The sequence below is a fragment of the Perissodus microlepis genome, chromosome 20 (genome assembly GCF_051167445.1).
Source record: "Perissodus microlepis isolate ML-2025 ecotype Zambia chromosome 20, ASM5116744v1, whole genome shotgun sequence".
In the NCBI taxonomy this organism is placed as follows: domain Eukaryota; kingdom Metazoa; phylum Chordata; class Actinopteri; order Cichliformes; family Cichlidae; genus Perissodus; species Perissodus microlepis.
Genome location: NC_140480.1, coordinates 18,162,873 through 18,173,377, shown reverse-complemented (window position 1 = coordinate 18,173,377; position 10,505 = coordinate 18,162,873). Strand labels below are relative to the sequence as shown.

The 10,505-nt window shown below is 41.0% G+C and overlaps 1 protein-coding gene across 9 annotated transcripts in view; it reads left to right on the top strand.

Moving 5' to 3' along the window:
- Positions 1-4,879: 4,879 nt before the first annotated feature.
- Positions 4,880-10,505, top strand: part of LOC146364366 (paired box protein Pax-7-like) — a 97,812-nt gene continuing 92,186 nt past the window's right edge. Inside the window, exons 1-4 of one of the 9 annotated variants that reach the window (XM_084918160.1) lie at positions 4,880-5,346; positions 6,132-6,367; positions 6,592-6,733; positions 7,070-7,198. In XM_084918160.1, coding sequence (XP_084774286.1) covers positions 5,262-5,346; positions 6,132-6,367; positions 6,592-6,733; positions 7,070-7,198 — 592 coding nt within the window. In that variant the 5' untranslated portion in view covers positions 4,880-5,261. Of the gene's footprint in view, positions 5,347-6,131; positions 6,368-6,588; positions 6,734-7,069; positions 7,199-10,505 lie in introns of all 9 variants that reach the window. The other 8 variants (XM_084918162.1, XM_084918159.1, XM_084918164.1 and 5 more) reach the window with 8 other exon arrangements.

Genomic DNA, 10,505 nt, shown 5'->3' with positions numbered 1-10,505 from the left:
CAGCTTCCTATCTTTTTAAAAAAAAGTAATTTATGTATCCTTTTTTCTGGATAACAACCTGCAGTTATTTGTTAACATTTTTTAACAAGTCTCAGACACGGCTCCTGAGCTATCCCAGCCGAATCTCAAACTCCAACCCACAGATTTTCAAAGGGATGCAAGACTAGTCCAGGCCAGTTAATAATGTTCATGTTGGTTGTCTGGGGGTAGTTCTTCAAAATGCATGTTCTCTCATAGTCCACTGGAGCACAAATTGAGTGTCATCTTTATGCTACAATACACACCATCCTAGTCTGACCCTCAGGGCGGGGTTCCATTCCTCACCTGCCGTGGCCATCTGCAAGCCATCAAACAGCATTCAGCCGTGGAGTGCTGACTTCCACTCTCTGCTTGACTGTCCGCTACCCCACGGTGGTAACTTGGCTCTTGTACCTTGTGTCTCCTTGTGTTCTCCGCTAACCAATCTAGGATCGTTACTCACCTCACCTGCAGCTGCTTCCTGAATGCTGGATTTCCCTCTCTACTCACCTCAAAAGGCTTCGCTGGCTCTACTCACACACCTCCTCATTCCTGCCCTCCAGCCTGTCTCTCACATCTGGATGATGCAAATGGTTGGATTGCCCTCCCTGCATGAAACACTCACACGGCTATTAGGGTATTAAAAAGTACAGGGTGGGCCATTTATATGGATACACCGTAATAAAATTGGAATGGTTGGTGATATTAAAGTCCTGTTTGTGGCACTGTACTGTTGCACCCAATGTGACCCAGTGTCCTATATTGAGATTCACAGCCAGCTAAACTCTCTCTTGCATCACTTCCTCCATGGAACAGGCACGTGTTGTATTTGGACAGGATTTAATGCTAAAAAGTGTGAAACTGAAATGATACAGAATACAGAAATGTCACATAAACATTAGCTTGGGTTGAACTTAAGTGGACATATAAAACACATCAAATGTTTCCAAATCGCTTCAATAATGTCATATACCCTGTCTTAAAGGTAAACACAATTAAGAAACTTACTCATATTACCACTCAAAGGGATTTAACGGAGTGGATGGCTTTGGATCGGAAGGAACACACCATGTCTTGCTTCACTCATGAGCAAACACTTCCTATCACACTTCTAGTAACTAATTGGCTCAACATAGCAAACTGTGCAAACCTGCGCCCCCTATAGGCCTGGAGAAATAACATACAAACAGTTCCAGTACATGCACATTAGTATATGTGAGGGGGCAAACTCCTCAAGTTGGGTGGTGACCATGGTGGCCATTTAGAAGTCGGCCATCTTGGATACAACTTTTGTTTTTTCAATAGGAAGAGGGCCATGTGACACATCAAACTTATTGGCAATGTCACAAGAAAAACAATGGTGTGCTTGGTTTCAACATAACTTTATTCTTTCATGAGTTATTTACAAGTAACTTTGTTCACAGCGATTGACATGTCGAAGAGGTTAACACGTGAGGAGCGGATCGAAATTGTGTTGATATCTGGTAAACGCAGTAACCGGGTCATTGCAGCAGATTTCAATGCAATACACCGTACGAGGCCACCCATCTCCCATGCTACAGTTAGCAAACTGCTTGCTAAGTTTTGTGAAACTGGTTCAGTGTTGGATTTGCCAAAATGAGGACGCAAGAAAACTGTCACTAATGAAGAAACATCAGTGGCTGTCCTAGCTTCATTCAGCAAGAGCCCACGCGTAGCACTCGCCGCATGTCACTGGAGAGTGGCATTAGCCGAACATCCCTTTGGCGGATATTAGCTACTCACAAATGGCACCCTTACAAACTCCAGCTACTGCAGCATCTCAACGAGGATGACCCAGATCGGCGCACAGAATTTGCAGAATGGGCAAAACAAAAATTGGAACAGGACCCTCAGTTCACGCAGAAGATTTTGTTCAGTGATGAGGCAAACTTTTATGTGAATGGTGAAGTTAACAAACAAAACCACCGCTATTGGTCTGATACTAACCCACATTGGATGGATCCCTCCAAGACTGTTGGACCAACAAAAGTGATGGTTTGGTGTAGTATATGGGGTACAACGATAGTGGGTCCATTCTTCATCAATGGAAACCTCCAGGCCACTGGATATTTGAAATTGCTACATGATGATGTGTTTCCCTCTTTATGCACTGAAGCTGGCACGTTCCCTGAGTTTTTCCAGCAAGATGGTGCACCACCACATTATTGGTGCCAGGGCCGAGCATTCCTAGATGAACAGTTTCCTGGAAAGTGGATTGGTCTTCGTGGGCCAGTTGAATGGCCCTCAAGGTCTCCCGATCTGAACCCCTTAGACTTTTATCTTTGGGGTCATCTGAAGGCAATTGTCTATGGTGTGAAGATACGAGATGTGCAGCACCTGAAACTACGGATACTGGATGCCTGTGCTGGCATTTCTGCTGCGGTGTTGCTATCAGTGTGTGAAGAGTGGGAGAAGAGGGTTGCATTGACAATCCAACACAATGGGCAGCACATTGAACACATTTTATAAGTGGTCAGAAACTTGTAAATAACTCATGAAAGAATAAAGTTATGTTGAAACCAAGCACACCATTGTTTTTCTTGTGACATTGCCAATAAGTTTGATGTGTCAGATGGCCCTATTCCTATTGAAAAAACAAAAGTTGTATCCAAGATGGCCGACTTCTAAATGGCCACCATGGTCACCACCCATCTTGAGGAGTTTGCCCCCTCACATATACTCATGTGCCACAAACAGGACTTTAATATCACCAACCATTCCCATTTTATTACGGTGTATCGATATAAATGGCCCACCCTGTAGAATGATTGGTAGAGCCTTCAGGCCCCTCTTGTGTGAAACCAGTTTGGATTCAGAAGACATTCATTCTTTCTAATGTTAAGATTAGGCTTAAAACTTTCCTTTTTGATAAAGCTAGGGCTGGATCAGGTGACTGAGAATCCTCCCTTAATTACACTGCAACAGGTTGCAGGGGGATTCCCAGATTGCGTGTTTCTTCTTAACTCACCTTTTTGTCCACTAACTATGTGTACACCACTCTGCATTTAACCACTCTGCATTTAATCTTTAGTTAGTATTAATCTCTTCTGATTGTAGAAGATGGCTTTCCCCTAGGGATTAATAAAATATTCTGATTCTGATTATTCTGATGGCTGCCCCTCTCTGAGTCTGGTTCTGCTGGAGGTTTCTTCTTGTTAAAAGGGAGTTTTTCCTTCCCACTGTCGCCAAGTGCTTGCTCAAAGGGGGTCATATGATTTTTGGGGTTTTCTACAATAACACAGTTTTTAGTGTATTTTTGTAGAGTCTTTACCTTACAGTGTAAAGCATCTTGAGGTGTCTGTTGTTATGATTTGGTGCTATATGAACTGAACCATTGAACTGAATTAAATTCAGCTGTGTCAGAAAACATCCTAAGGATGTAGAATAGAATAGAATAGAATAGAATAGAATAGAATAGCCTTTATTGTCATTGTACAGAGTACAACGAAATTGGAGTGCCACTCCCTTGGTGCAAGTTTCAATAATAAATATAAATGTAAAATATAAAAAGTACAAAAAAACAATCGTAAGTACTCAAACAATAGTATGTACAATATATACAGGATAGCAGCATTAATATACGACAGTATGAATAGCAGCATAATTTAATGACAGTAACGGTATGGAATAGGTTCAATTGTTTTTGTGCTTATTTACTACGGTGATAGCTCTGGGAAAGAAGCTATCCCTGAATCTGTTTGTCCTGGTTTTATGTACAGTTAAACCAGAATTCATAATGTTTCTTTAGTAAAGATCTGTATATACTGTGGAATGCTCCTTCCCCCCCAAAAAAAGCTGTTGAACAGTTTCACTGATATCACAGGGTAGAATACTCTGAATCCACAGCAAATGTTTCACTTTTTGTTATAACACTTTGAAGCCTTCTCTTCTGCATTCAGGATGTTTTTAATGTTATGTAGCATTTTCAGGCTTTGCTTGGTATCATAACATCCACAAAGTGTGACAAATAAATTTGAAAAAAGACACACCTATTAATTTAAAATAAATAAATTTATACAAACACTATCTGTGGAATTCTCAGCTCTAGTTTGAATAACGACTGCTGATTTGACGATTTCAAATATGTACTTGTATATAGTACATTCTTGCAGTACATCCCTACGAATGCAGCTCATGTAATGCAACAGTTCTACTTTACTCTAAATACCATTTATCTCTCAAAAGACAAGTTTTCTCTCAGGATTTGTCTCAGGAGATTCAGTAGAACACGATGTCTGCAAGAGACTTTCAGGGCTATAAGAAACGATAGACTTTTCTGATTTGTCTGCTTGGTCAAACAATAAGAGCTGATCACCCCTAAAATTGTGCCTATTATTGTATCATATAGTTGATCAATTAGACAATTAATTCTATGTGTGAATGTATCTATGTATGGACTGAAACTTTAATTCTAATTTTTTTTTAAATGTAGTTTTAATTATAAAGAATATATTAAAAACACAACCATATGTAGCCATTTATTCATCAGAATAAATAGGGGTAAATAAATAGCTTAAGCTTCTTTTTTCCCAGCTGTAAATAAAAGGAAAGAGTGAGCACAGCACACGTCAATGCCTGCAGCTGTTCATTATAGAGTAGTTGCACTGGCTTGCAGTAGCCTGTATTTGACAGGTGCTGGTGTTTTGTGTCCATCCAGTGTGACGTACAGGCGGATGTGCGGGTGTGGAGGATGTGCTAAGTCTGTGTTAAGGCCTGCATTTTCAGTGTGAGTGTATCGTGGGTTTGGTATGTGTGTGTGTACGTTTGTGTGTTCTTCGTTCTCATTGGCTGCTGAAACTTGTTGGAGCCTTTTCCCCCTCAAATAAGAGAAAGCGCCAAGAACCTATTGGTTCTCGCGAAAAATCGTCCATTCTCCAGTCCGCCTGGTCCGGACTTCTCCGGGAGAAAATAAACTGATGTCAGACAGAACAACTGTATACTGCGAGCACATTAGCATTTTAAGGACTCCGCTCCACAGCAGTCCCGTGTGCCTGAATGCTGTGGGCTCACATTTTAACATCCAAACGCCGTTTTCGTTTGTTTGCTTGTTTGTTTGATTTTTGCTCCACGCTGGATCTGACTGCCACTTTTTATCCTCAGAACGCGTGTGACCAACAAATCAACTCTTGAATCGGACATCTAAACGTGTCCATCTTTTTTCTTTTATTTTCTTTTTTCTCTTGTCTTTTTTTCTTTTCTTTTCTGTTGTTTTTAATGCTACAATGTCGTCTTTGCCAGGAACGGTACCACGAATGATGCGCCCGGCTCCCGGACAGAACTATCCCCGCACTGGATTCCCTCTGGAAGGTAGGAGCTTGACAGTAGCCCTGAACAGCCTCTCAGACTCCGGTAGATTTTGTGCGGAGGCTGAAAAAAAATGCGAGCCTAATTTGAAGATTATTCAAACAAATATTCTGCATTAAACATTAAAGGCACGTGAGAAGACCTTCAGCGTGCTTAACAGTTAAGGCCTCAACTCCAGGGTAAACTTTGTGTGCAAGGACTGGCAGTGAACACAATTGCATGAATAAAGGCAAGTGCCCCCCCGCCCACAAAAAAAACCCCAAAAAGCCCACGTTGCATTATTCTTATGCTAATACAATTTCCGTTGTATTATTCTTATGCTAAATATTAAAGGCCCCGGTCACAAGCACACTTAATCATCCAGTGACCACTTTGTCAGCGAATTGAAAACGACTAGAAATTCCAGAGAAAACAGAGACACTTTGATTGCTTCAAGTTCCGCGCGCCTGGAAATTGGCACCCACCGGCAGAAGCAGAGGATCAGTCCAATATTTGGACAGCGTGACGGCGAACAGTGAAGCGTGGCAGCAGGTGCTCTTCACCTCCTCTGCTTGGCATGTGGAACTGTGAAGTGTTAGCCCTTAATGGCGATCAAATGAGATTTGAAAACAATTGACACGTGGTACTGTCAGTGAATACTGGCAGGGAACAGCTGAAAGAACACCGGGCTCGCATTACGTGTGATTGATAAGAAAAATAGCCTGTCATCAAACTGGATTATTTAATAACAGACAACAGTCTGCGCTTAAAGCCGCTCTGTACCGAATCTGGCCTTGTGTCATCCACAGTATCTACTCCTCTGGGCCAGGGACGGGTCAACCAGCTAGGGGGGGTCTTCATTAACGGCCGACCGTTGCCCAACCATATCCGACACAAGATAGTCGAGATGGCCCACCACGGGATCCGGCCCTGCGTCATTTCGCGCCAACTTCGTGTCTCCCACGGCTGCGTGTCCAAGATCCTCTGCCGCTACCAAGAGACCGGGTCCATCCGACCCGGCGCCATAGGTGGCAGCAAACCCCGGGTGAGAGAAACGATCTAAAGGACAACACGGATAATTGTCTGTCAATACCACTAGGCTAAATAATAAGTTAGTAATCTGTAGATTATCTGTAGGCTTCCACAGCCTTGTTATAGTTTATATTTCCACCTGCTTTCTAAAAAGTCACTCGAAAGATTTCGGGGCCTGTAGCCTGTGGCTCAGCTCACTCTCCTTGTTTCTGTGTGGCTCACGGCGACCTGCAGCAGGTAGCCACGCCGGATGTAGAGAGAAGGATTGAAGAGTACAAGCGGGACAACCCTGGCATGTTCAGCTGGGAGATCCGGGATAAGCTACTGAAGGACGGGGTGTGTGACAGAAGCACAGTCCCTTCAGGTGAGGCCTCCTCTGGTAAGCGGCGTTTAATTCAGTTTTACTCTCTGAATTTTGCCCTCCCCGATGAATACATAAAAACAGACTTTCAAATCAAGGAAGTTATCACGAAAAATATATTATTATTATTATTATTATTATTATTATTATTATTATTATTGTTGTTGTTGTTGTTGCTATCGTTGTAAATGGTAATATGGTAATAACTAAAATAATAACAGTACAATATAATAAAATAATAATGATATAATAATAGAATAACAGTGAATTTAATATAAAAACATTATTATTATTATTATTATTATTATTATTATTATTATTATGTTATTGCTAAAGATGCCTTTCTGCTCGCAGTGAGTTCGATCAGCCGTGTACTTCGCGCTCGTTTTGGGAAAAAGGAGGATGAGGCTGAGTGCGATAAAAAGGAAGAGGACGGAGAAAAGAAAACGAAACACAGCATCGACGGCATCCTCGGGGACAAAGGTAGGCCCCGGGAGGACTAGCGGCTAACTGTCTGCTAATCAGGTCTAAACGGGCGTTTTGTCCCATGACTTCTCCCGCCTGGAGCCGCTTAAATATTCATGGTGAGCGGTGGCGCGGGCTCCCATCACGCTAAACGGTGACAAATGTCCATACCGATCACAGGCGGCAGGAGCCAGGCCGTCAGCTCCGTGTGTGGATACCAAGTTCAAGCAGAATTTTCCTCTGAAATGACATTTAGCCTACAAACAAACAAACGCTAAATAAATACATGAACCTAGCCAAAAATGGCACAATTACATATATGCATGTATTAAATTCACAACTTTTAAAATGAAAAGGCATAGTAAATATATCGTTATAGTACGATTTTAATGGAAGGTGTTAAATATCCCCTCTTCATATTTCTTTCATATACACAGGTATACATGGCGGTTGGAAGCTTTTGTTTAGTTCATTTTTCTTAAAGTGACGTCGATGCAGCATGTTTGAGTGTAGCTTGTGGACGGCCGTCTGTTCTTTAAACTTGAGGCCTGCAGCGGGCCCAGTGCTTTCTGACCACTGGTTTCACTGGTGATTTTTTTTTTTTTCAAACAGCTATCAAGTCTCCCCCTTTCCACATTCTTCAAAAGATCAGCCCAGCTAGTGTCTCTGTGTCATCCGAGCTTGGCATTTCATAATTTGAAGACTTAGCCTATTACAGCTGGTAATGAAACCTGCCTCTGTTGAATAGGCGTCTGTGTTGGAGAGGGGTGTAATAGCTGGAAGGCATGGTAAGAAATATATTTATCCCCTATCAGCCCTCACTCTCACAGTCCCAGGCACACGCTGTTGAAGGGCCTTAAAGCAGATTAAATTGAGCCTTTTATTTCTTTTCACTTTCATCTCTCAGTGGCTCACTTCATGGTGTGAAGCCTGCAGCATAAATTCATGAGATTGTAAGCTTTCCGCTCCCCTCGTTTAGATAGTATTTTTTAAATATATATATAATTATTTTAATTTTAATTTTAATGTTTACTTTTGGTGGCGTGCTGTACATATTTCAGCAGGAGTCAGAGTGAATTTTAGGTTGAATGGAAGAGGCAGTAGTGATTCAGACAAACTCATTGAAGGGTACTGTTTACCAGTTTTATTTGATCCATTATATGAGATGATTTTTTTATTTACATGATATGTGAGCACTGATTACAGCAAGGGACAAGCTAAAAACGACATAAAATGAGAAAGCCTAATTTGAAATAACCTTTAAAAGTAACACACACACACACACACACACACACACACGTGATAGTCTGACATTTGCATATAACTGATAAATGACAAACTTACTGTTAATCTTCAGTTAGGATCATTGTTTACGTTTGCTAAATGTACATATCAAAGCTTCAAAGTAATGGCCTTGGTTCTGTAAATTACTGTCACGTTGTAGAAAACACTGAAAATGCTTCTTGGAGGTGACCGGAATCCAGTTAAACAGCTGTCTAGGCTTTCTTTCTACAGTTTATAGCTATTTAGTGCGTATGCTGTGTCTTAAAGATATAAATAAGCATTATGTAGAAAAAAAACCTCTAGAGTCCAGCCTGGTTGAAAGAGAAAAGGTACACAGTGAGGATAGAGAAAGCACTTCAAACAAATCCAGTGGAGGTGAAGGGGAAGCTTCTTTGCAGAGAGCACAGTCTGTGGGAAGTTGCAGCTATTAATAACAATTTCCCCGGGCATTCACACTTACTCTACTCCACCTTCACTTTCCTCCAGCTATTTTACCTGGGTTGAAATTGAGGGAGACTTAAATGCTGTCTGCAGATAACACAATCATCACAGCCACGGTCCTGGGCTGTGCATCACTGTATTAAACTGGGATTAACCTCTCTTTTCTCCCCTGCTGTTGTGCACCAAAATTCACATTTTTAACAGCTGTGTTACAAAATGTAAAGGGGATTGGAAGTCAGTGGAAGTGTATCAGCAGTAATGAGTAGTGAGTCAAAATCATCATGACAGTGATGTGTCACAGTCATTCGTGGGGTAAAAATTCAAAAATGCTGCTGGCATTTGCGTCAGTGTGAGGATCTGCTGCTTTTCTGTCTTTGACCTGCGCTAACAGTTGGCATGCTTAAATATAGCATTTTGAAGGCATCATCCCAGAGTGCACATGTAATTTATTTCGTTTTAATTAAACAAAGAATTGTAAATATTACAATGAACATATAAAAAGTGTATTGAATTTTAAATGTAAAACTAAAGAAGGTTTCCAAACATCAGAAATAAATCCCATCACACTGATTCCAAATCTTTGTGGAGAAATTTTGTTCACGGCATATGAATATAAAATGCATTTTAATATAGTATGTTACATTAACACTTTATTGTACTGATAAAAGAAGTGATATAAAAATCCAATATAACCAAAAGTCTTAATTTTTATAGCGAGTGATAAAATAAATTAATCACTAGTGAAAATGTAAAAATCAGTGATGTGAGACCATGATGTTATAAACATCATCACGTAGCCCTCGACTAAACATTCCTAGGATGCACTGATTTTATAGCAAATCATTCCTCTGAAGGACAAAAGAATGCAGAGACTTAGGAATCAGCTAACACTGTCCCTAAAGCTTTGAAAAGAATCAACATATAGACATGCTAGTAGTCTGTGATTATGGATGCAGAGGTTGTTTTGCGTCATAACAGTGAAATTTTACTCCCTTACAAATGAGTTATAAGTATAAAAAAAGGCACATATGTTCACAGAAGCTGGTTCCACTGTAATGCTGACTGTTGAAGCTGTGGTGGTATGCTGGCCTGAGGGAGACCTGAGGGCACGCTTCCTCTGCTCTGTTTCAGACTTTAACAGCAGAGGAAAAAGTAGGTGAGGAAGGTATGAAGCTGCTGGAGCAAAGTGAGGAGCTTAGAGGCTTTGATCCTCTGTTGCTTTTCATTATTTGTAGCATTTGTAGTGACACTGCCACAATGAGGGTTCATCACATTAGCTGAAGCCAACACTGCCTTCAGGCTTGCCTGTATAATAATTAAAGCCCATTTTCTATATGAGAGAGGATCTGTCCAGCCCTCTGTTTAGAGGGACGGCCTCTCTTCCTGTGATGTCTGAGTGAAATCATTGTGGTTATTTGGAAACAAATGACATCAAGTTTTCACATCGTGAATTAATAGCTGCCTTCCTTAAAACCAGAGAGAAATATTTAACATACATTTTAAAATTACAGTTGTCTACGTGAAGCGTTTTTTTCTAGGCTCTCCCTCTCTCTCACCATGTGAAATGAAGGGAATCATAGTTGGATGAGGTTCTGGAGGT